Source organism: Vulpes vulpes, chromosome 9 (assembly GCF_048418805.1).
Source record: "Vulpes vulpes isolate BD-2025 chromosome 9, VulVul3, whole genome shotgun sequence".
NCBI lineage: Eukaryota > Metazoa > Chordata > Mammalia > Carnivora > Canidae > Vulpes > Vulpes vulpes.
Genome location: NC_132788.1, coordinates 94,647,134 through 94,673,028, shown reverse-complemented (window position 1 = coordinate 94,673,028; position 25,895 = coordinate 94,647,134). Strand labels below are relative to the sequence as shown.

The window sequence follows — 25,895 nt, the reverse complement described above, 5'->3', positions numbered from 1 at the left end:
GCCCCATGTCCTACCCAGCCCGGGGGTCCCTCCTTCAGGGCTCAGTTTCCAAGTCACCTTTAGGGCGGCCCACCTGCCACGCTATCTCTATCAGAGCACCTGCCTCTCCCCTCTCTGTCCTTCCGCTCCGCTTGGGACTTCAAGCTTCTGGGTGAGTTCTCTAACGCCCTTCCCACGAGATAGGAGCGCCGAGGCGACGCGGAAGGCAGGCCCGCAGGTCCCCCCGGCCAGCCGGGAAAGGAAAACCAGCTCGCGCCGGCTTCGCAGCTACGTGCAGGAAAACTATCACTCCCAGAAACCCTTTCTCCGGGCGCTGGAGAGTCGCCCTCCACGCCCTTCCTGCGGAGGAGACTGAGCATGCGCAACGGCCGCAGCGGTTACCCCGCAAGGCTGCGCGGGCGGGGACTGCATCTCCCAGGAGGCCCTACGAGCAATTTTCATCGCCGCGTGACGAGCGGCTTCCGGCGCGGAGGGGCGGGGCGCGCGGCTGAGGCAGCAGCTGGGGCAGCTAGGGGAGCGGTCGGGTGGCCGGCGGGCGCCAGCCGCCATGGAGGCCGTGCCCCGCATGCCCATGATCTGGCTGGACCTGAAGGAGGCCGGAGACTTCCTCTTCCAGCCGGCCGTGAAGAAAGTAAGTCCTTCCCCCCATCTCTCCCGCGGAGCGCCGTCTGCCAGCGCGTGACGCCCCCTGCGCGTCCATCATCTCCCTAGGCCCTGGTCGCAGGGTCGGGTGAGGCCGGGAGGGGCCTCCGCTGGATTTCCTCAGCCCGCGCCCCCCCCGCCCCCCCGCAGACATTCCTGTCCCCTCCTCGCCCGCTCGGGGCTAGCACCCGCAGCCCGTCGAAACCTGCTTCCCGACTTCTGCTCCGGGCCATCCACGGTTCCCACCGAGGCACCGCACTTCCTCCGTGTGACGCTCGGGACCTGGTTCTGCCCCGCCCCTCCTCCACGCCGGGACCGCCTCGCGGGGAGAGGTGGGCGGCCCTGGCCGTCTGCTCTGAACTGTGCCCTGCGTGCGCTGTCTGTCGTTCCAGGACCTGCCTGGGACGAGCGCCGGGGATGGCTCAGCGTGTGTGTGTGTTGAGGCGGGAGCCAGAGGAATGCCTGACCTCTGCGATTGGGGTCTCTCTGACACTTGGTGCAGTTCCCTCTGGACTCTTAAGAAGAACCATATTCGGGAGCCCCCTTAGACCAAAAGATACAATTCCTTGTCATTTTTTTGGGAGAGTTACTGCTTTTCTTAATTGCCAGGAGGGGGTAGACAGCGTTGTAGCTCCTGGAGAAACCTTAGCAGTCGTGTTTGGACCTTCAGTTGGACGGAGGAGACCCAGGCAGGTTTGGTGGTGATGGAGGCAGGGGACCTGTGTTGTGAGATCAGGTGGGGCTGGTACAGAGAAGGGGCCAGGTGTGTTGAATGAGCATCGGGTGCCCTCTGAGACTTCAGCCTTGGGGAGGGCCACCTAAGAGCATTGGGTCAGAGCAGAAGTAAACAGGAACAACCAGGTCGTTACAGGTTGGCATCCTCGTGATTTTAGTAGTTTAGAAAGACAGGAAATTGGATTCATCTAAAACTTAAGAGTTTTGTTACCTCTTCCCCAGACTTTGGCCTTCTAGCCATCTGCTCTTTCATACAAGTACAGTTAGATGAGTTTTCCTGAAACATAACAAAACTTTGTTTTCTAGTTCAGCTCTAACCCATTTAGAGTTCTCCCCGACCAACCACAGCTCTTTCCGTAGTTTTTGAAGGCCCACTGTATGTTTGATCTGTGTTTTTTTTTTTTTTTTTAAGATTTTATTTATTTATTTGAGAGACCAGGTGAACTAGAGACCACAAGCAGGGGGAGGGGCAGAGTGAGAGGGAGAAGCAGACTACTCCCTGATCAGGGAGCCCGATGAGGGGCTGGATGCCAGGGCCTCGAGATCATGACCCACGCGGAAGGCAGACCCTCAACCGGCTGAGCCACCCAGGCATCCCCTTGATCTATGTATTTCTGATATAGGTTCTGTTCACAGTCAGCCATTTGCTGTTCTCTTAACATTCTCTGTATATTTGCTCTTCTATGCCTTTGGTTGTGGAATCCTCCCACCCAGAAGTGCCCTATTCTTTGTCGTGTGGGATGGGCATGGGGCCCTTCTTTAATCTCATAGGTTGATTCTCTCCATCTTTCAAGGTCCAGTTTAAGTTCTTTCTCTTCCAAAAGTGTTCTTTAATTCTTTGATTTGGGTTAAACTTCCCCTTCTCTGAATCCTTTTTTCCATTCTTTTTCTGGTGTTAGTATGTGTGCTATGTTTTAACTCCTATTCAATTCTTAGTGACCTGAGAGGCATCTCCCTGCTCCTCGAAGCCTAGCGGGGTCCTCTCTACACAGTTGGCATTCAGGAAAATATTGCTCAAATAAGGACATTTGAGAGAGAATTTAGTCATGGTGACCATAAATTTATGGAAATCCAGTGGATAAAATCTCAGCCCAGAAAATCCTAGGAGATATTTTTGTTTAAACTTAGCCTTTGATATTCTGGTTACTCTTACCTAACCAACATGGTTTTATGTGAGTAATGACTTCCCTGGAAGCCTTCCTGAGTCTCCATGAAAGTAGTTGCTCATTAGCCGTTTAGCCTGAGGTGGTATTAAATGCTGAAGAAACTATTCATTTCCTAGACTTCAGCTCTTTTTCTGTGTTTCCTCCTGGGGATTGGGGAAGATACCGCCATGATTGTGGCATGTATTTGCATGAACCCATTGAAAAGGACTAACAACCTGTGGGTAGGCTGGGCTTGTAAATGGCCAACTCCCTCAGGGTACCCTGGAGCTCTTCCTACAGGAGACTGCAGAAGCCACTGCAACCTGGGAACTCTTCCTGACCTGGACTCTTCCCCAGCCCTTGAGCCCTTGCTCTGCCCTTGTCCTCTTCTATCCTTTCTCTTAACCATGGGAACCTTCACCAATGATTTGGAGCTGAGAGAATTTAAGTTAGGATACTGGGGTAAAAATTGATTCTGTTGAGGTCACCCTGTTGAACCCATCTGTATTGGTAATACAGATGAATAACAGACAATTCTGTTTGTTTTTCTTTCATGGAGTTCAGTTTAGTAGAGGAAACTTAAAAATTAAATGGCAATATCAGTGGAAGAATATGTGTAGGGTACAGAAGTACCAGCCTAAGGAGGGGCCATCAGAGAAGCCTTGGTGGGATGAATAGCCTTTGCAGGATGAATTGAAGTTTTCCAGATAGCTGAAAGGGTTTGTTTCATTGTAAGGCCTGGGCTGTTGAAAGACCTTTAATAATGATTAGTATTGTTTTTTGCTGCTGATGGACATGCCTTCAATTATGAAATAATGTAAAATAAGAGCCAGGAGAACAGCAAGCTGGTTTTGAACTTTGAACTGCAGTGCCATGTTTTGGGTTAAATACCGCGGCCCATGTAATTTTTTAGTGGAAAAATGCTGCTGTTCCTGCACTTCCTTTTTTTTTTTTTTCTTAAGATTTTATTTATTTATTAATGAGAGACACAGAGGGAGAAGCAGGCTGCACGCAGGGAACCCGATGTGGGACTTGATCCCGGGACCCCAGGATCATGCCCTGAGCTGAAGGCAGGTTCTCAACTGCTAAGCCACCATCATCCCGTCCCTGCACTTTCTTACCTGAGCCCAGAGTGCTGACTCACTGGAAACTGATGAAGGCTGATTTGTACTTTTCATCATTGAGTGATTTGGTGACAAGTGTTGGTATTTGAAGTTGTTTTCTCTTCTGGTGCCAAACACCTTCCCCTAATCAACTGCACTGGAGCATAAATCAAACTGACTTGGACTTAGGTGTTAACATCATCTCTGATTCATTCATTGAGCAAGTGTTTATTGAGTGACTATATGTGCCAAACCCTGAGAACTCAGGGCTGTGTGTGATGATAAAAATTGTTGCTTTCAGGGAGCTTATCTTTTAATGATCCACATGGTAACCCATCCTCAAGGGAAGATGTATCATGTGGTAGCCACCCTGCCATCTGAGTGGCTCCTTGGCCTTTCCCCCACTCCCACTCTGGCTGGATTGATCTCTAAATCTTCCGTTTCCCACCAGGTTCCTCCAAAGAAACTGCCTGCTATTCAAGGCCTGCCACCACTTGGCTTCAGCCTGCCTCTCTCTAATTCATTCCCTCAGGCCTCTCCTCTAGGAACTGTCAGCCTCTTTTCCTTCCACATCTGATCATTGCTCTTGCTCTGGTCCTTACTGGAATTCCTTTTCTCTTGTTCATTACTCTGGTTGAACCATACCTCCCCAGCTGCCTGGCTATTGAACAACACTCCAAATTCAGACAGGTCTTAGCACTCAGCTTGTCTGTACCACAGAGTGCACACTCTTCTTACCTCTTGTTACGGTTCCTCTTATTCACATGTAGGGAGAGTCTGGTTTTTAGGTTTGTGGAATTACCCCCCCTTCCGTGTTTCTCATAGGATAGCTGCTGACTCCTTTGAATCACTTGCAACATACACAGAAAAGATTATGAGACAACTGGAGGCCTAAAAGGGGACCTGCCTCCTCAGCAGTGAGGAGCAAGGGACATTGCCAGTTACCTCTGGTGTTGGGTGACCTGTCTTTTCTCTTATCACAGATTTAGAGTTACCAAACCTGTTTGCCTACTTATGTTTTACACAGGATGACTTTAGGAACAAATGACATGCATTGTCTAGTTCATTCTTCTCTGACTTTAGTCTTATACACCAAAAACCTGTATCCATTTCACTCCAGATTCTTCCCTTTACTCGGGAAGTAATAAATATCTGTATGTGGAGAATGCTTTACAAGTGTTGGTTGAATGACCTAGTCTAGTTCTAGCACCCACTGGGAGATGTAACATGAGTTGTCCTTGCTGATATTGTTTAGATGAGATGTGGAATAGGGGTTAGGCTAGGCAGGGACGAAGGTCTGTTCTCTTCCTCTGTGCGGTAGGGCTGTAATTTGGTTTTAGGCTTGCTGACATCAAGGGTGAGACTTGATCCCGGGACTCTGGGATCACACCCTGAGCCAAAGTCAGATGCTCAACCACTGAGCCACTCAGGCGTCCTAATAAAATTAATCTCATTTGAAATTCAGTAGCAAAGTATATATTGTATTTATTAACAGTCCTGTATGTGGGACTTAGTTTTATGTGTGTTTCCATGGACCTGCCTAAGGAATGGGCTTCAGAGTGTCTGTGAACTAAAATTGTGTGCACATTTTTGGGTTTGTGCATAGTTGAATATTTCTAGGGAGATTTCTTTTATGGCTTTTGTAGTCTCAAAGGACTCAGAAAAAGGCTAAGAACTATGGATATAGGGGAAAGTGTTTTTCAGGTACCGTTTAATTCTTCAGCAAATCTTAAATATTTGTTTTCCACATTTCCAACGTACAGAAAAGTTGAAAGAATAATAAATTTAATAAATAATAATAATAAAATTCTCTCTACCTATTTTTGATAATTATATTTCACCATATTTGTGTGTTCTCTGTGTCTTTGTGTATGTATGTGCTTACGTGCATGTGTATGTATCTTGTGAACCTTTGAAAGTAAGTTGTACACATCTCAGCACATTGTAAGACTAAGGACATTCTCCTGTGTAACCATATTATCATCACACATAAGAAAATCCACAGAAATTTTCTACTATATGTTAAAACTTCACCTATTGTCCCCAAAGCATTTTTTAAAGATTTTTTTTTTCATTTTTTTAAAGATTTTATTTTTAAGTCATCTCTACACCCAATGTGGGGCTCAGACTTATAACTCTGAGATCAAGAGTCACATGTTCTACTCACAGCCAGTCAGGTGTCCCTCCCCCCAATTTCTTTTCCCCCAAAGATTGTATTTGTTTATTCATGAGAGACAGAAAGAGAGAGGCAGAGACATAGGCAGAGGGAGAAGCAGGCTCCACACAGGGAGCCCGATGTGGGACTAGATCCCGGGACTCCAGAATCATGCCCTGACCTGAAGGCAGGCACCCAACCACTGAGCCACTCAGGCGACCCCCCCCAAAAAAAATATTTTTTATGACTTTTTCTTCCTCAAATTTGGATTCAGTCAAGGTTCTCATATTGAATTTAGTTCTCTTTCTTTAATATTTTAAAATCTAGACTGGTCTCCTGTTTACCCCACCACCACCATGACATTGATTCTTTTCAGAGACTGGGTTAACTGTTGAGCAGAAGTCCCAGCTTTTGAATATTCTTGAGTGTCTCCTTTTAGTATTTTCAGTTTGTTCACCCATTCTCTGAATTTCCTGTAAGTGCCACCATTTGCAGAGCATCTGACACATCTGATAAGGCTCCTACCATTCCCAATGCACTCATTGTTTGGTGCGGGTTAGAGGGGTGTCACTGGCATGACCCTGCCACGGTGCCAGGCACAGTCTGGTGAAGGCATGTTTAGAATGTAGAGAGAGCAGCAGTTAAAGTTTAAGGGATTGACATTTCAGCTGAGTCCCCCCTTTTTTTTTTTTTTTTTTATTCATGAGAGACACAGAAGCAGAGACATAGGCAGAGGGAGAAGCAGGTTTCCCGTAGGGAACCCAGTGTGGGACTCGATCCTGGGACCCCGGGATTATGCCCTGAGCTGAAGGCCGACGGACACTCCATCGCTGAGCCACCCAGGTGTTCCTCAGCTGAGTTAATATTGGAGAGGGGACAACATGTGGGCAAGCATTGAGACCTGAAAGCAGCAGTTCCACAGGACTGTTGGCTGGGCGTCCCCAGGAGTCACTTGAAGACAGTCCTTGAAGGCAATTGGGAGCTGGTTGTGAAGGGCCAGGAACTCTGTGCATAGGAGAGATTGGAGACTTTGGAGAGCCATTGTTGCACATCCTTTTCAGATTATAATTTTTCTCTTTAGATTGCAACTCATTTCTCATAATCTCACTAACCTGAGAAAAGTGTTTGGGTTTATTTTTTCCCCCGGTGTGTGTGTGTGTTTCAGAAGGCTTTGAAGTTAGGAGTGACAGTGAAGTTTGCTAGAAAGAGATCTCTGGCCTCTAGGTAAGGGGCACATTTAAAGGGGTGGCAACAGGATAGAGAAGAGGGCTCATGGACACACGGGATTTGTAGGAGGTAAAACCAGCAGAAGAGGTGGGCATCACTGCCCTTTGTGGTTGTGGAATGGGTATATCTGGCTCCCCCTAGATTGCTAAATCAGCCAATAGGAACCATAACAGGGGTGGTTCCAGCTGCCTTAGTCTGTTGACCTTAGGTGAACAAGGGGTCTTTTGATGCAAGCTGTGCCTCCAGACTGATGAGTTTGCTCATTTTTGAGAGAGTCTGCTCCTGAGGTGGTGAGTGCTGTTGTGGCCAGGCATGCCAGTCCCCTATCTGATGTGGGCACTGACTTTTCCTTCTATCTTGATTATTCCCAACACACACCTGCAGGCCTTTCTTCAAGGTGAGGAAGATGTAAATTATTTATTCTGTGTTGCCATATCCTAGCCTGGAGAGCTGGCAAAGAAGGCTTCGCACTCCCACTCTTGTTTGGTATCTCTTGCCTATGTTTGTGGTTGGATTAGGATTATGGTTGTAATCCCAGAACACAGCAAGGTCTAGTCCTTGATGGAGGCTTGAATTTGTGGCCTATTGGGATGTTCAGTAGGATCCCTTTTCAGCCAGCTAAGTTCCCCTGCTTCCTGAGCTGCCAGAGTCCTGGACTTCACAGAGAGGACTGCAGCATGATGAAGACCAGTCAGGGTGTTCACCTAAAGTCGCCCAGCATTATTTTCTATTTTGCTCAAAGGTAGAGGGATCTTAGTGCTGCTCCATCTTTGAGGTAGAGTTCATAGTGGTCCAGGAGATAGGCTCGTGATTGTGGATCTAGACTGGTGACTGCCAAGGACTCAGGGCAGGAGTGAGAGCAGGGGAGTGTTCTGCATTCATGGTCTAAGTTGTTTTCTCTTTCTCTTTTTCTTTCTAGTTTGTCCTAAAAAATTATGGAGAGAACCCAGAAGCCTACAATGAGGAACTGAAGAAGCTGGAGTTGCTCAGACAGGTAGGAGGATAGTATTTTTATGCACTTGTAAACAGGACTGCTTGGTAAGGAGGTAAAGAAACCACCTGAAACTGTTGTTAATTTAATATTTTTTCCTCTTTAAGAGCAGCAAAGTTAATGGTAAAAAAAATTTGAAAATGCTTAAAAAAAAAGAGACAGTTTTTAAAAAATCCTTCTCACATTTTTGTATATATTTTATAATTTTTATATAATCAATCCTTGAACAACAGGGATTTGAACTGTGTGGGTTCGCTTATATGCAGGTTTTGTATCGTACAGGCTTTACATGTATTTTCTTTATGATTTCTTTAATATTTTCTTTTCTCTAGCTTACTTTATTATAAGAATACAATATATAATGTATATAACATACAAAATGTGTGTTAATTGACTGTGTTTCCAGTGGGGCTCTGGTCAACAGTAGGCTATTAGTTAAGTTTTTGGGAAGTCAAAAATTATAGATTTTTGACATGGGAGTCAGCACCCTTTAACCCACACTGTTCAAGTGTCAGCTGTGTATACTATATAAAAACACAATAGGATCCTACACTGCCTGTAGAGCTTATGTAGTCTGTGCTTGCTTGCTTGCTTGCTTGCTTGCTTTATTTATTTATTTATTTATTTATTTAAAGATTTTATTTATTCATGAGAGACACAGACAGAGAGGCAGAGATACAGGCAGAGGGAGAAGCAGGCTCCATGCAGGGAGCCCGATGTGGAACTCGATCCTGGGACTCCAGGATCACGCCCTAGGCCAAAGGCAGGTGCTCAACTGCTGAGCCACCCAGTCGTCCCATGTGTTTTCATATAATGCATTGTAGATTTGTTTCTTTATCAATGAACATAGAACAGTAGTATTTTTCATGTCTTGTGATCGTTACATTGCACTGTGATTTAATCCATCTGGTCTCATTGAACATTAGGTTATTTCAGTTTTCACCATTGTAAGTATAATCCATGTCTGTGCATACTTGGGGCATTTATGGGATTGTTTCTGTAGGAATTAGTGGGTGAACAGGATGCACTGGCTTTCGTTTCCACCTCCAGCATGGTACATGCTTATTCATGCTGTTACTTTTCAGTTCTGGCAATCTGGTAGGTGAAAAGGGTATTTAATTTTAATTTTCAGTTATTTGGCTAATAGTAAGGTTTCACAATTGTTTTTTTGTTTTGTTTTGTTTTTTAATTTATTTATGATAGTCACACACAGAGAGAGAGAGAGAGAGAGGCAGAGACATAGGCAGAGGGAGAAGCAGGCTCCATGCACCGGGAGCCCGACGTGGGATTCGATCCCAGGTCTCCAGGATCGCGCCCTGGGCCAAAGGCAGGCGCCAAACTGCTGCGCCACCCAGGGATCCCAGTTTCACAATTGTTAATGTGTTTGTTACATATCTTCTTTTAGGGCTTGCCAATATCTTTTGTCCATTTTTCTATTAGAGTGGTATAAGCATACCTTGTATTGCGCTTTGCTTTATTGCACTTGACAGATACTGTGTGTGTGCGTTCTTGAAGATTTTATTTTTAAGTAATCTCTGCACCCACTGTGGGGCTTGAACCCACAACATCAAGATCAAGAGTCACATGCTCCACCAACTGATCCAGCCAGGAGCCTCTAGATATACTGTGTTTTTTACAGATTGAAGGAATGGGCTGTCTTGCATGGAGCAAATCTGTTGGTGCATTTTCCCGATAGTACTTGTTCACTTTGTGTCTCTATGTCACATTTTGGTAATTCTCACAATATTACAAACTTTTTTTTTTTTTTTTTAACAAACTTTTTCATTATTGTATTTGTGAGGGTGATATGTGATCAGTGATTTTTGAGGTTACTGTTGCAATTGTTTTGGGGCACTGCAGACCCTGTGTAAGACCGAGAGCTTGGGGATCCCTGGGTGGCTCAGCGGTTTGGCGCCTGCCTTTGGCCCAGGGCGCGGTCCCGGAGTCCCGGCATCAAGTCCTGCGTGGGGCTCCTGGCATGGAGCCTGCTTCTCCCTCTGCCTGTGTCTCTGCCTCTCTCTCTCTCTCTCTCTCTCTCTCTCTCTCTCTCTCTCTCTGTGTCTATCATAAATAAATAAATCTTAAAAAAAAAAAAAAGACCGAGAGCTTGGGGCAGCCCGGGTGGTTCAGGGGTTTAGCGCCGCCTTCGGCCCAGGGCGTGATCCTGGAGACCCGGGATCGAGTCCCATATTGGGCTCCCTGTATGGAGCCTGCTTCTCCCTCTGCCTGTGTCTCTGCCTCTCTCTCTCTCTCTCTCTCTGTGTCTCTCATTAATAAATAAATAAAATCTTTAAAAAGAAAAAAAGACCAAGAGCTTAATGGGTAAATGTTCGGTGTGTTTTGAATGCTCAATCAATCCACTGTTCCCCTTTCTCTCTCCTTGGGTTTCCCTGTTTCCTGAGACACAACAGTATTGATATTAGGGCAATCAATAACCTCGCAACAGCCTCTAAGTGTTCCAGTGAAAGGAAGAGTCTCACATTCTCATCTTAAATCAGAAGCTAGGGACGCCTGGGTGGCTTAGTGGTTGAGTGTCTGCCTTTTGCCCAGGGCGTGATCCTGGCATCCTCTGAGATTGAGTCCCAAATCGGGCTCCCTGCATGGAGCCTGCTTTTCCCTCTGCCTGTGTCTCTGCCTCTCTCTTTCTCTCTGTCTCTCATGAATAAATAAAATCTTAAAAAAAAAAATAAATCAGAAGCTGGAAATGATTAAGTTTAGTGAGGAAGACAGGTTGAAAGCCAAGGTAGGCTGAAAGGTAGGCCTCTTGCACCAGTTAGTCAGGTTGTGAATGCAAAGGAGAAGTTCTTTTTTTTTTTTTTTTTTTTTAATTTTATTTATTCATTAGAGAGGCAGAGACACAGGCCGAGGGAGAAGCAGGCTCCATGCAGGGAGCCCGACGTGGGACTTGATCCCGGGCCTGCAGGATCACGCCCTGGGCCGAAGGTGACGCTAAACTGCTGAGCCACCTGGGCTGCTCTGCAAAGGAAAAGTTCTTGAAGGAAATTAAAAGTGTTACTCCAGTGAGCACATGAATGATAATAAAACCACATCAGCAATGGCTGATGAGGAGAAAGTTTGAGTGGTGTGCATAGAAGATCAAAGCAGCCACAACAGTCCCTTAAGCCAAAACCTAGTCCAGAGCAAGGCCCTTACTCTCTTCAGTTATATGAAGGCCCAGAGAGGTTGAGGAAGCTGCAGAAGGAAAGTTTCAAGCTAGCAGAAGTTGGGTTATGTTTTTTTTTTTTTTTTTTAAGATTTTACTTATTTATTCATGAGACAGAGAGAGAGAGAGAGAGAGAGAGGCAGAGACACAGGCCAAGGGAGAAGCAGGCTCCATGCAGGGAGCCCAACGTGGGACTCAATCCCGCGTTTCCAGGATCAGGCCCTGGGCCGAAGGTGGTGCTAAACCGCTGAGCCACCCGGGCTGCCCGGATTACGAGGTTTAAGAAAAGAAGCCATCTTCGTAACATAAAAGTGCAAGGTGAAGCACCAAGTGCTGATGGAGAGATCCGGAAGATAATTCATGAAAGTGGCTACACTAAACAACAGATTTTCAGTGGAGACAAAACAGCCTTCTGTTGGAAGAAGATGCCATCTAGAACTTTCACAGGTAGAGAGGATAAGTCAATGCCTGGCTTCAAAGCTTCAAAGGATAGGCTGACTCTCTTGTTGGGGGCTAGTGCAGCTTGTGACTGTAAGTTATAGCCAGTACTCATTTACCATTCTGAAAATCCGAGAGCCCTGAAGAATTATATTACTTTGCTCGTGCTCTAGACATGGAACAACAAAGTCTAGATGGCAGTACATCTATTTACAATGTAGTTTACCAAATTTTTTAAGGCCCCTTTTAAGATCTGCTCAGAAAAAAAAAGATTCCTTTCAGAATATTACTGCTCATTGACAATGCACATGGTCACCCAAGAGCACTGATGGAAACTTACAAGGGCTTTTTATTTTGTTTCGTTTTTACCCCCCCCCCCCCCCCCCCCCGGGTTCCTCAGTAAAGTTTTCTTCATGTAGGTTTTACACATAACTTGTTGAGTTTATTTCCGGACTTTTTTTTGATTGTTGCTATTATTGAATATTCCTCCCCCTTCTTCTTTTATATTTTCCACTTCTTACAGTAGAAAAAAGCAACTGAGCAATATATTTTGTTTTTTGTTTTTTATTTTTAATTAATCTCTACATCCACCATGGGGCTTCAGCTCATAAACTCTGAGATCAAGAGTTGCATGCTTATCCGACTAACCCAGTCAGGCACCCTGAGCAATTTAATTGTTTTCTTTCTGATAGTATTTGAGTTCACTTTCTTTTTCTTATTTATTTTTATTTTTATTTTTATTTTTATTATTTTTTAAAAATTTATTTATGATAGTCACACAGAGAGATAGAGAGAGGCACAGACACAGGCAGAGGGAGAAGCAGGCCCCATGCACCGGGAGCCCGACGTGGGATTCGATCCCGGGTCTCCAGGATCGCACCCTGGGCCAAAGGCAGGCGCCAAACCGCTGCGCCACCCAGGGATCCCTTGAGTTCACTTTCTTGGGTTTTCCAAGTACTTGAGTCATAGCATAAACACATAATGATTTTGCTTTCTTTCTAGTGGTTGTACTCCTTATTTTCTTGGAATTAGGCATTTCCAGAGCATTGCTAATAATTGTGAAAATGACTTGTTTCTGGTGTTGAGGTATCAGCTTTGAGCACAGTGCTGGCTGCTGTACCCTGTGTCTGAGGGCTTGTTTCTGCATTTGGGGGTGCAGTGGCCCGTAGCAGTGGCTCTTAGCAGCTCATGTCTGTCTCATAGGGGCAGGGGTGTCTGCACATTTGCTCATTTGGTGTTCTGATTATTAACAGATCATAAAAACTATAGAAAGCTTTGAAAATAAGAGAAATATAAAGAACAAGACAGTCATTCCCACAGACAGTCATTGTGATTTTACACATTTCATTTTTATTTAAAAAACGAGAAGTTAAAATAACATTGCCAAAACACTATAGACTAAATTATTTTAATTGTTACAGTATTTGCTTAAATTTTATTATGTTTCTAACCTTTCTTAACCCTTGTTCCTTAGCAATAAACAATGACCAATAACCAAATGGTGTTTCTGTAATTAATATGAAGAAAGCATTTTTCCCAGTTTTTGAGTAAGAATGACATAAAACTGAATGATTTCAGCTCAGCTCTTGCTGGGGGCAAAGCTTGAGCACCCAATAGAGAACTAAGAGGAGCTCTTTATCTGTCCTATTTATATACCGGACTTCCAGTCATGCTTTTTATTTATTCCATTAGCAAACATTTGTTGAACGTTTTCTTAATTTCAGGTACTGTTCTAGGTACTGAGATCCAACAGTGAAGAAAGCGAAGTTCTTTGTTATGTGACATTCTTTTTCTTTTTTTTTAAGATTTTATTTATTTATTTATGAGAGACAGAGAGAGGTGCAGAGACACAGACAGAGGGAGAATCAGGCTTCATGCAGGGAACCTGACATGGGACTCGATTCCGGGTCTCCAGGATCACACCCTGGGCCAGAGGCAGCACTAAACCACTGAGCCACCCGGGCTGCCTGTTATGTGACATTCTAAATAAGATTCTTTGAGCACAGTGGCACTGGTGTGGCACCACTGGCAGTGGGCTAAGCTTCCAGTAGCAGGGAAGAGGACAGAGGAACCAAATTCTGAGGGTTAGGGGGAAAAAAAAAAAAGGATGCCCAGTGAACGAGAGGCTTCATGAGGGATCCAGGAAGCATGATGCTGGAGTGGTGGTTTCATTAGGCAGTCTTGGGTAAGGCCTTCATGCTTCCATAGGACTTACTAAATGCCTCCCTCAGCCTTCTGTGGTGTGGTCCCAACCATCCATATGGTGGTTCATCGAAGACACAGTTATGGAGCACCAAGTATGGGAACCAGATCTAGAAGATTTTTTTTTAAGGTTTTATTTATTCATTCATGAAAGACACAGAGAAAGAGGCAGAGGGAGAAGCAGGCTCCATGCAGGGAGCCTGATGTGGGACTTGATCCCGGGACTCTGGGATCACGCCCTGAGCCAAAGGCAGACAATCAACTGCTAAGCCACTCAGGCTTCCCCAGATCTAGATTTGATGTAGGTGCAATTCTCAAGCAAGAAGTTGTTCTCCTGCCTACAGCATTTTGGAAACAGTGGTATCAAGGCCAAGTGCCAGTTTGCTTATTTTATTTTTGAAAAATTTACTCAAGTTTCAACAGTGAAAGGCTGCAATTAAGGAAGCTGCACATGAGTCCCCTTGCAGATCTTTTTTTTTTTTTTTTTTTAAGATGTATTTATTTATTAGCAGGGAGTGAGGTAGAGGGAGAGAGAAAGCATGTGCACATTGGGGGGCAGGAGCAAAAGGAGCTTGAGATGGGGGAAGGACAGGGGGGAATCTCAAGCTGCCTCTGCACTGAGCATGGAACCTCATGCAGGGCTCAATCCTATGACCCCGAGATCATGATCTGAGCTGAAACGAAGAATCCGATGCTTAACCAACTGAGCCATGCAGGTGCCCTCTGGAAATGGAAGCTGGATACATCTTGGGGAGCTGTAGGCTCTTCTCACAATCTGGTCTGTTTCCTCATCGGTAAAGCAGAGGCTGGAAGAGTTGTCTCTAAGAACACCTTCCAGGTGCAACTCTGAGGTAAATTCTTGATTTATAGAGCATAAAGCTGGCAGGCATGGTGAGGGGCTTGCTGGGAATGGTAGGAGTGGCATGGTCTCAGAGCTTCCTTACCGACCCTCCTGCTCGCTTCAGCTTCTCCACGTGCAGGTATTAGAGAACAGGGCAGGTGGGACTGGACGAGGGGAGTTCCTGGCTGGATTAAAAGTGCCAGTGGAGGGGTGCCTGGGTGGCTCAGTGGTTGAGCATCTGCCTTTGGCTCAGGGCCTGATCCCAGTGTCCTGGAATAGAGTTCCTCATCAGGCTCCCCACAGGGAGCCTGCTCCTCTTCCTGTGTCTTTGCCTCTTTCTCTGTATCTCTCATGAATGAATGAATGAATAAAATATTAAAAAAAAAAAAAAAAAGTGCCAGTGGAGTTGTGTGGCTTAGAGAGAGGGCTGCTTTCATTGTTTCCCAAAGAAGTACAAAGACAAATCTTTTGTTTTAATCTTTTTGTATAGGCTTTAGTATTAAAAAAAAAAATGTAACTATAACATCAACCCTGTTGTTGCAAAGAGGTGACTGCTTAGGATGTGGCTCCACTTGGAAAAATGGCTCAGCCTAAAGGAAAATGTTAACTCTAGGTGGTATCTGATTATGGCAGAGAAAGATGGGGAGGGGGTAGTGACTGATTCCAGAAGTCCTGGTCTGAGGGTCACACCTTAGCAGTTTACGTGGCTGTGGGCCTCATCTTTGCTCTGGGCCCTCTGGAGGCTGCTTCCTGAGGGAGCTTACATTCCTGTTCAGAGAAGAGACAGGCCCTAGGGAATGCTGCTGAGTGCAACTGGTGCTGGCTAACCCTGCCCTGTTGTTCTTCTGAGAGCATCCCTGGCAGGGCCTTTGAGCCCAGCTCTGGGGGGTGGTATCCTCCAAGAAGGGTTTCTTCTAGCCAGTGCTGGCCAGCTCTCTGCTGGGCCCCCTGGCTGCTAAAGTCTTCTGGGAGTGTGTGTGGGGGGATACTCTGATTCTCTCCAGCAGGTGGGGGAGAGTGTTCACAGTGCTGCTAGCCTGTCCCTTTGTTTTGTGCTTCTTGGAGAGTAGGTTGTCTGCTCTTCTGTTTGTTTGAGCACGGGGTTCATCTGCTTTGATTTATTTCCCCAAAATGGGAAGAGCTTTATTGTTTTTAATAAAAAGTGAAAGTGGGGGCAGCCCAGGTGGCTCAGCGGTTTAGCGCCGCCTTCAGCCCAGGGCGTGATCATGGAGACCCGGGATCAAGTCCCGCGTCAGGCTCCCTGCATGGAGCCTGCTACTCCCTCTGCCTGTGTCTCTGCCTCTGTGTGTGTGTGTGTATCTCATGAATAAATAAATAAAATATTTAAATTAATTAAAAATATATTTTTTTTAAAGTGGGGGAGGATCAAGGGGGATGGGGTAACTGAGTGTTGGGAACACGTGATGTAATGAGCACTGGGTGTTATATGCAACTGATGAATCTCTGAACTCTACCTCTGAAACTAATAATATACTGTATGTTAATTGGATTTAAATGATAAAATAATAGGAAAAAGGTGAAAGTGTTTAATATGAAGAATAAGCAATACAAAGAAATATATGTCTCTACATGTGTATATAGAATAGGATAAGTTACTTAAACCCTGTTACCCAGTGGTAATCACTTAACATTTTGGTGTATACCCTAGAATCTTGTGTATGTATCTGGTTGGCTATCAGTTTCTATACGATTTCACATAAATGAAATCATACTGCTCGTCTGTTACCTTTTTTTTTTTTGACTCAATAAATATATCATGAACATTTAAACATAATACTCTCATCTTGGGTCCTTGTGGCTATAGGGTATTTTCTTTTGTGGGTAGTCTTGACATTATTTAAACAGTCCTGTTTAATGGAAATTTTGGTGGCATCCAGTATTTGACCCTGTTAATAATATACTGTGATAAATATCCTTGTATGCTCACCAAGCATTTGCTTTTCTGGGTGTATTTTACTGTATGTTTTAGATACAGAACTGTGGGTCAGGATCAAGTACATGAACATTTTTAATGCATGTTATAAAACTGCCTTCGGGAGAAGTGGGACTGAATCAGCCAGCCCTGGCTGGTGGGGTGGTTGTTGAACAGCTGCAGGCATAGCTGTGGGCTGTCTCTGGATCCCTTGGAGTGTGCAGTTGCCTAGCTCAGATGCAGATTTCTTTCTTGGGGATCTATGGGCAGACAGACCTGCCTGTACTCTACCCCAAGTGATGGCAGGCCTGCTTCTCCCATCCACCCTCCAGAATGCTGTCCGTGTCCCACGGGACTTTGAGGGCTGCAGTGTCCTCCGCAAGTACCTAGGCCAGCTCCACTACCTGCAGAGTCGGGTCCCCATGGGCTCAGGCCAGGAGGCTGCTGTTCCTGTCACTTGGTGAGAGCTGGCAGGCAGGGCTGGGGGGAGCCTGAAGGGTGCCTGGGGCAGCCCAGGGTGTTTGGGTGATGGAGATGTCCCAAGCCCTCCCTTCCCTCCCCTCCCCTCCCTTCTTCCTCGCTGCAGAGGATGGGGAGTGGCTTGGTGTGGTTGGTCTCCTTAGGTATCCCTCTGACCTGCACTGGGGTGGCTGGTCCCTTCACCTGGCCTCAAGGCCCTAGCTGGCTCCTTTCCTTAAGATGATGTGGGTGGCATGTCTGCAGGACTGAGATCTTCTCTGGCAAGTCTGTGGCCCATGAGGATATCAAGTATGAGCAGGCCTGCATTCTCTACAACCTTGGTGAGCTGCCTACCACTTTCCCCATGGTCCTATCTCCCAGCCCTGCCAGCCCAGGATCTCAGCTCAGCAGGTCACAAAGGCGGTGGGTTCATGGGCAGAGGACCCCTGGGTTCTGACCCCTTCACTGCCTTCCTCATAGCTCTGCCAGCACCTCTTTTATGGGCCAAGGGGAGCCACCATGCTGGGGAGGAGCTCCGCTGGGCTGGCCACCATGTGGTGTTGCTGCTGTGTACTCTGGCCAGGAGTGGTGGCCTCTGACCGGACACTCTGACCCCCGCTTATGGCTTTGGGCTGCACCAGTCAGGAGAACAAAGCTGGCCTCAACTAACCCTGTTATCAACCCTGATGACTTAGCCTCAGTGTGGCTCAAGGGAGAATCCTGGGGAGCCCGAGTCCTATATAGGCATCCCTGGGGCTTCAAGACTGGACCTGTAGGCTGGGTGCTATGTATGGAAGTTCTTCCTTCCTCCACTCCCACATCTGCCTGGTGTAGAGCAAGGCAGAGGGGCTTGGGCTGGACTTGTGAGTTTTTCCTTCTGGGTGTCCTTGGACCAGCTCCCTGATCACGAGTGACAGCACTGCCCCTCCTGCCTTATGCTCAACAAAGGCGTGGGGCAACCTGAGAGCAGCCCCAGGCTAGTTCTGACATTGTGTCCTCTGACTTCCCAGGGGCGCTGCACTCCATGTTGGGGGCCATGGACAAGCGAGTGTCTGAGGAGGTGAGGAGAGGTGGGGCAATGGGTGGGACATAGGACATAACAGGGAGAGGTGCTGAGTGTTCTTCATCTCCAGAGCTCCAGAGTTTACATCCTGTCCCGTGGGAGTGGACCTGGGCAACTCTCTGGCTCTGCCTCTGGCCATCCTCCTCCTCTCCCCTCCCAGGGCATGAAGGTCTCCTGTACTCACTTCCAGTGTGCAGCAGGCGCCTTCGCCTACCTGCGTGAGCACTTCCCTCATGCCTACAGCGTTGACATGAGCCGCCAGATCCTCACTCTCAATGTCAACCTCATGCTGGTGAGGCAGTGCCCTTGTTGGGGCCCAGTTCACTGCAAGGGAGGGGGCAGCTGGCACTGGAGTCTGGACCAGGCCCCGTGCACATAACAGTGGTGCCTTGGCTTTGAATTTTTAAGCCCCAGGTGGATCAGAGTAGGGCAGTGTTTCTTGGAGTAGGAAGGCTAGGAGAGGACAGGGCAGGGTATCTCCATTGGTTCCGATGGGGAGGGTGAGATCTCTGGGTGAATGAATGACTGCACCTGCATTTGTCCACCCAGGGCCAGGCTCAGGAGTGCCTTCTGGAGAAGTCAATGTTGGACAACAGGAAGAGTTTTCTGGTGGCCCGCATCAGTGCACAGGTAGGGGCAGGGGTAGATGGTAGCATGGCCCCCAAGGGACTGTGAGAATAGGCCTTTAGTTTACTCCTGATCCCCACTCCTGACCCCCTCCTGGTTCCCAGGTGGTGGATTACTACAAGGAAGCATGCCGGGCCTTGGAGAACCCCGACACCGCCTCACTGCTGGGCCGGATCCAGAAGGACTGGAAGAAGCTTGTCCAGATGAAGATCTACTACTTTGCAGCTGTGGCTCATGTGCGAGCACTGTGACCGCTGGGGTGGGGTGGGCTGGGGTGTCCACAGCTTGGGGAATAAGTTGTGGCCTCTCTTCTTTCTTGCCAGCTGCACATGGGAAAGCAAGCTGAGGAGCAGCAGAAGTTCGGTGAGCGGGTGAGTGAGCCGTGGCAGGGAAGGATTTGACTGTTTCCAGCCTTTTCACGAGGTGCTAGAGGGGTCCCTTCTCTATAGCATAGAGGAGGCTCTCCTCACCGTCCCTCACCCCCACATGCTTGGCCACCCCCTGACTGCAGGCCTGGTGTTTTCTTTTGTGTTGTTCCATCTGCTTTACCCTCATCCCTAGGGAACTGCAGAGGTATAATAGGCTCCCCGCCAGTGGGGACTCCTGGTGGGAGGCGTAGCTGTAAGGTGGAGTGGGCTGTGTGCTCTTGGCTGGGCTGGTGCCTGGCTCCTTCCTCAGGTTCTGGTCTAGTGGGTCACCTCATAGCCAGGCAGGGCTTAATGGGGTGGCATAAGGAGGGAAGGATGGACCAGGCTCTGCTTGTTGCTCCCCACAGGTCGCGTACTTCCAGAGTGCCCTGGACAAGCTCAATGAAGCCATCAAGTTGGCCAAGGTAAAGCTGAAGAAGAGTCTGGTGGGTCTGAGGGTTGTCCTCACTCTGGCTTTGATTGGTGTTGAGTCCCCTCCCATCTCTGTCCTACAGGGCCAGCCTGACACTGTGCAAGATGCATTGCGCTTTGCAATGGATGTCATTGGGGGCAAGTGAGTCTGTGGGGCTGGGGATGGCCTTGGTTCCTTCCTGTTGGGAAGGGTCTTGGCCCTCTGCATTGTTGGGAGGAAGCCACTACCTGAGAGCAGTGGCCTGATTGCTGGACTTTCCACTTCCCTTTCTGACCCCAGGTACAATTCTGCCAAAAAGGACAATGACTTCATCTACCATGAGGCTGTCCCAGCACTGGACACCCTTCAGCCTGTAAAAGGTCTGGAGCTAAGGGGGGCCGAGGATTGGGAAGGGGTGAAGATGGGAGTATAGAACAGAGGCAAACCCGAGGCTTGTGTGGGCCTGGTTTCTACAGTTGTTACTCTCCCTCCCAGGTGCCCCCTTGGTGAAGCCCTTACCAGTGAACCCCACAGACCCAGCTGTTACGGGCCCTGACATCTTTGCCAAACTGGTACCCATGGCTGCTCATGAAGCCTCATCACTGTACAGGTGGGTGGGAATGGCTAGCTCTGGTCTTAGCACAGATGGGGTTGGGATGTCTCAAGACTCAGGTTTCCAGCAACTGCTTTGTCACTTTGGCAGTGAGGAGAAGGCCAAGCTGCTTCGGGAGATGATGGCCAAGATTGAGGACAAGAATGAGGTCCTGGAGTGAGTTCAGGGCTGGAGGTGGGAGGCGTGGGAGGTACACAGCAGACCTCTGCGGGGTCCCCAGTGCTGCTTGCACAGGGAGAGGAATAGCAAATGTCTTCTTGTACCAGGTTTCCTAGCTCAGCCTTTCCGGCTCATGGTCTTGGGTGCTAGATTTATAGGGGGCAGTCACTTGGCGTGGGAGGGCGATGTTCCCGTGGCCTGTTGTTTTTAGCAGTGCCCTGGGTGTATTCTGTGGGCCAGGCCAGACTCTGTTGGTGGAGGTCAAGAGGCTGATCTGCCTCTGCTAGGACCTCAGACTTAGTTTCAGTGGTGAGGGAGGGAGGAGTTGGGTTGGTGCCCACCTGGTTCTAACCCCCCTGCAGTCAGTTCATGGATTCAATGCAGTTGGACCCTGAGACTGTGGACAACCTTGATGCGTACAGCCACATCCCACCCCAGCTTATGGAGAAGTGTGCAGCTCTCAGTGTCCGGCCAGACACCGTCAGGAACCTTGTCCAGTCCATGCAAGGTGAGCAAGGGGGAGAAGCAAGTGAGTGGAGTCCTCTGTGGTGGCCTTCTCCATGGACCCTGTTCCTAAGGACAGAGGAGGTGCCAGCACCCGCCCTCATGCCTCTGTAGATCCCTGCACCGTGCATCTGTCCTGCTCGGCAAGTCTGGGGCCACACACAAGCCCTTGATCATGGGGGTGGTTCTGTCTCCCCGGGGACGGGCGCAAGTTGGGTGCCTGGTATGCCTGCATCAGGAGCTGTTCCCCTTCCACAAACCCTCTCCAGTGCTGTCAGGTGTGTTCACGGATGTGGAGGCCTCCCTGAAGGACATCCGGGAGCTGCTGGAGGAGGACGAGCTGCTTGAGCAGAAGTTGCAGGAGGCCTTGGGGCAGGCTGGGGCCAGCCTGGCAGGCTCCAAGGCAGAGCTGGCTGAGGTGAGGCGCGACTGGGCTAAGTACATGGAGGTCCACGAGAAGGCCTCATTCACCAACAGTGAGCTGCACCGTGCCATGAATCTGCACGTCGGCAATCTGCGCCTGCTCAGCGGGCCACTGGACCAGGTCCGGGCTGCTCTGCCCACGCCAGCTCTCACCCCTGGTGAGCCACCCCACCCCCCATCCCATGCCCCTGAGAAGGGATGTGGAGCTGTGGCCTTGGGTCTCACCCACCCCTGCTGCACCCAGAGGACAAGGCTGTGCTGCAGAACCTGAAGCGCATCCTGGCCAAGGTGCAGGAGATGCGGGACCAGCGTGTGTCCCTGGAGCAGCAGCTGCGTGAGCTGATCCAGAAGGATGATATCACGGCCTCCCTGGTTACTACGGACCACTCAGAGATGAAGGTGGGATTGGTGGGCCAGGGACAGTCTCTGACTCTGGGATCCACCCCGAAGTAGTGAGGCCCTGAGTATCTGCTCTCCACCACCCCCCCCCCCACCCCCCCCCCGCAGAAGCTGTTTGAGGAGCAGCTGAAGAAGTACGACCAGCTGAGGGTATACCTGGAGCAGAACCTGGCGGCCCAGGACAATGTCCTGAGGGCGCTGACGGAGGCCAACGTGCAGTATGCAGCTGTGCGGCGGGTGCTCAGTGAACTGGACCAAAAGTCAGTGTCTGGCCCTGTGCTCCAGCCCAGACTCCCACCTGGAGCTCGGCCCGGCCACTCACCTCCTGCTGGCCCTTCTGCCTGCCAGGTGGAACTCCACACTCCAGACCCTGGTGGCCTCCTACGAAGCCTATGAGGACCTGATGAAGAAGTCGCAGGAGGGCAAGGACTTCTATGCGGACCTGGAGAGCAAGGTGGCTGCTCTCCTGGAACGGGCCCAGTCCACCTGCCAGGCCCGCGAGGCTGCCCGCCAGCAGCTCCTGGACAGGTGGGTGTGGCCTCGGGGCAGCTGCAGCCCAGCCCTAGCTCGGCTGGTGGGGGCCCGGCTCCACTCTCTGCTCCTTCCTGGTCTTCTGTAGGGAGCTGAAGAAGAAGCCACCCCCTCGGCCCACAGCCCCAAAGCCACTGCTGCCCCGGAGGGAGGAGGGCGAGGTGCTGGAGACCGGAGACCTGCCTGAGGAGCTGCGCAGCCTGCCCCCTGAAATGGTGGCTGCTCCCCGGCCACCTGACACCTACTTGGCCGCTGCTGCCGTCCTCCGTTTTCCTCCTAGCCCCTTCCCCAGCTCTGCGGGCCCAGGACCCCACTATCTTTCAGGCCCCTTACCTCCAGGTGCCTACTCAGGCCCTACCCAGGGCTTGCAGCCCAGGCCCCCTCAGGCCCCAGGCCCCCCTGCTGTGGTCCTGGCCCCTGGTCCTGCTCTCTACCCTGCCCCTGCCTACACTCCAGAGTTGGGCCTTGTGCCCCGGTCGTCCCCACAGCACGGTGTGGTAAGCAGTCCCTATGGGGGGGTAGGACCACCCCCGCCAGTTGCAGGTCTGCCCTCTGCCCCTCCTCCCCAGTTCTCAGGCCCCGAGATGGCCCTGGGGGTTCGGCCAGCCACGACCACTGTGGATAGTGTCCAGGCCCCCATCTCCAGCCACACTGCTCCACGGCCAAACCCCAGCCCCGCTCCACCCCAGCCCTGCTTCCCAGTGCCCCCACCACAGCCACAGCTGCTGCCCACACCCTACACCTACCCTATGGGGGCCAAGCCGCCCCTCACAGCTCCCCCTGCCCAGCACCACTTTGCTCCTGGGATTCCCCCAGCTTTTCCGGCCCCCAGGGTTGGGCCCCAGCCCCATCCCACAGGAGTGACATTCACACCCCAGCCCCCCCAGCAGCCCCTTCCGCTCCAGCATCCAAACCTCTTCCCACCCCAGGCTCAGGGGCGGGTGCCCCCACAACCCCCCTACCCTTTTGCCCCTCAGCCTAGTGTCCTGGGACAGCCCACACCGCCTCTACACACCCCTCTCTACCCAGGCCCCTCTCAGGACCCTCTGCCCCCCCACTCGGGGGCACTGCCCCCCCACTCAGGGGCTCTGCCCTTCCCTAGCCCCGGGCCACCTCCGTCTCCCCATCCCACCCTGGCGTATGGTCCTGCCCCGGCCCCTAGGCCCCTGGGCCCTCAGGCTACCCCGCTCTCCATTAGAGGCCCTTCACCTGCTGGCCAGCCCGCCCCTACCCCCCACCCAGTGCCTTCACCTGCCCCGTCACCAGGGCCCGGCCCAGTGCCGCCTCGGGCCCCTGCAGCAGAGCCGCCCCCATGTGTGCGCCGGGGCCCTGCAGCTGCAGACCTGCTATCCTCCAGCCCGGAGAGTCAGCACGGGGGTACACAGCCTCCTGGGGGTGGGCAGCCCCTGCTGCAGCCCACAAAGGTGGATGCGGCCGAGGGCCGCCGGCCACAGGCCCTGCGGCTGATTGAGAGGGACCCCTATGAGCGCCCTGAGAGGCTGCAGCAGTTGCAGCGGGAGCTGGAGGCCTTTCGAGGCCAGCTGGGGGACACTGGGGCACTGGACGCCATGTGGCGGGAGCTGCAGGACGCACAGGAACATGACGCCCGTGGCCGCTCCATTGCTATCGCCCGCTGCTACTCACTGAAGAACCGGCACCAGGACGTCATGCCCTACGATAGTAACCGCGTGGTGCTGCGCTCGGGCAAGGACGACTACATCAACGCCAGCCGCGTGGAGGGGCTCTCGCCCTACTGCCCGCCCTTGGTGGCCACCCAGGCCCCACTGCCCGGTACTGCTGCCGACTTCTGGCTCATGGTGCACGAGCAGAAGGTGTCCGTCATTGTCATGCTGGTGTCAGAGGCTGAGATGGAGAAGGTGAGGGGGTGGGCAAGGAGGACAGGGGAGGGGGTGCCCAGGAGGGGACCCAGAAGAAGAGCAGACCTCACCACCTTGCTTGTCTGTCCCTTAGCAAAAGGTGGCACGTTACTTCCCTGCTGAGCGGGGACAGCCCATGGTACACGGTGCCCTGAGTGTGGCACTGAGCAGCGTCCGTGCCACCGAGACCCATGTGGAGCGGGTGCTGAGCCTGCAGTTCCGGGACCAGAGCCTCAAGCGCTCACTTGTGCACCTTCACTTCCCCACCTGGCCTGAGTTGTGCGTCTGCTGCCCCCGGTGTGTGGGTGGTGGGTAAGGGTATCTATCTGGCCCTGCTCATGGCCCTCTGGCCTGCACCCTGCAGGGGCCTGCCGGACAGCCCTGGCAACTTGCTGCGCTTCATCCAGGAGGTGCACGCACACTGCCTACATCAGCGGCCCCTGCACACACCAGTCGTCGTGCACTGCAGGTGGGGCCCAGGCTGGTGGGTGAGGGTGGGGGGGTGTCTGAGGGGGGACCCTTGGCCCAGCTGACACCTCGCCTTCCCACCACAGCTCTGGGGTGGGCCGCACGGGAGCCTTTGCACTGCTCTATGCGGCGGTGCAGGAGGTGGAGGCCGGGAACGGGATCCCTGAGCTGCCTCGGCTGGTGCGGCGCATGCGGCAGCAGAGGAAGCACATGCTGCAGGAGAAAGTGAGGGGCGGGCTGGACGGTTGGGTCTGGGGCTGGGGGGGTGCAGGGGGGACACCCTCAACCCTAGGGCAAGGAGGCCCTGTGCTGTTGACCAAACCGAGGGCCCTCTCCAGCTGCACTTGCGGTTCTGCCACGAGGCGGTGGTGAGACACGTGGAGCAGGTCTTGCAGCGCCATGGCATGCCCCCTCCAGGCAGATCGTCAGCCGGCACAAGCGTCAGTCAGAAGGTAGGGAGCCCTTGGGGCTTGCAGGAGGGCAAGGGGGCACAGCCACAGCCTGGTGGACTCATGTACACCCATTTCTGTCTTCCCAGAATCACCTTCCTCAGGACTCCCAGGATCTGGTCCTCGGCGGGGACGTGCCCATTAGCTCCATCCAGGCTACCATCGCCAAACTCAGCATCCGGCCTCCCGGGGGCCTGGATTCCCCGGCTACCAGCCTCCCAGGCCCTGTAGAGCCCCCAGGCTTGCCACCAGCCAGCCTCCCAGAGTCCGCCCAGCTCCCATCCTCCTCCCCACCCCCTCTCCCTTCACCTCTGCCGGAAGCCCCACAGCCTGAGGAGGAACAGCCAGTACCTGAGGCCCCCAGCGTGGGGCCCCCCTCCTCCTCCTTGGAGCTGTTGGCCTCCCTAACTCCAGAGGCCTTCTCTCTGGACAGCTCCTTGCGAGGGAAGCAGCGCATGAGTAAGCAGAACTTTCTGCAGGCCCATAATGGGCAGGGCCTACGGGCTGCCCGGCCTGCTGATGACCCTCTCAGCCTTCTGGATCCGCTCTGGACGCTCAACAAGACCTGAAGAGGCTTTGCCTGCCTGGTCCTTACACTACATCATCTCCCCCGCCGGTCTGCCCACTCTAGCAGGGCCTCTCCAGCGGGCCTGGTCTCTTACTCCCATTCCTGCTGCCTTCAGCCATGCCTGGCCCAGCCCGCACCCCTGTGGGGTGGAGATGCCTTGCGGGCCTTGGGTCAGGTTCTCTCCTTTGTGGGACCTGACATTTTTCAGCTCTTTGCTATTAAAGTAATCAACCTGTTCTGTGGCCAGTGTCTGCCCATTGCCTCAAGCGAGGGAGCCTGGGCCTTGGTAGCACCGCCTGAACCATGGTGCCTTAGTGAGCCTGGATGTGGCCGCCCTGGCCTTTCACACCTCTGAAAGGTT

The 25,895-nt window shown here is 51.0% G+C and overlaps 1 protein-coding gene across 2 annotated transcripts; it reads left to right on the top strand.

Moving 5' to 3' along the window:
- Positions 1-442: 442 nt before the first annotated feature.
- Positions 443-25,770, top strand: PTPN23 (protein tyrosine phosphatase non-receptor type 23). 2 transcript variants are annotated; one of them, XM_072721020.1, is made up of 25 exons: positions 443-631; positions 7,927-8,001; positions 16,908-17,035; positions 17,299-17,375; positions 18,045-18,094; positions 18,258-18,389; positions 18,647-18,727; positions 18,829-18,960; positions 19,048-19,095; positions 19,500-19,556; positions 19,647-19,705; positions 19,844-19,923; positions 20,039-20,153; positions 20,247-20,312; positions 20,678-20,823; positions 21,089-21,400; positions 21,487-21,641; positions 21,750-21,901; positions 21,990-22,169; positions 22,261-24,049; positions 24,144-24,328; positions 24,414-24,518; positions 24,604-24,742; positions 24,856-24,969; positions 25,056-25,770. In XM_072721020.1, exons 1-25 carry the CDS (start codon positions 548-550, stop codon positions 25,533-25,535), a joined length of 4,941 nt encoding a protein of 1,646 aa, XP_072577121.1. In that variant the 5' UTR covers positions 443-547; the 3' UTR covers positions 25,536-25,770. The 2 variants fall into 2 exon arrangements, with proteins under 2 accessions (XP_072577121.1, XP_072577122.1); XM_072721021.1 differs by having other exon boundaries at positions 469-631; positions 17,199-17,375.
- The last annotated feature ends 125 nt before the right edge of the window (positions 25,771-25,895 follow it).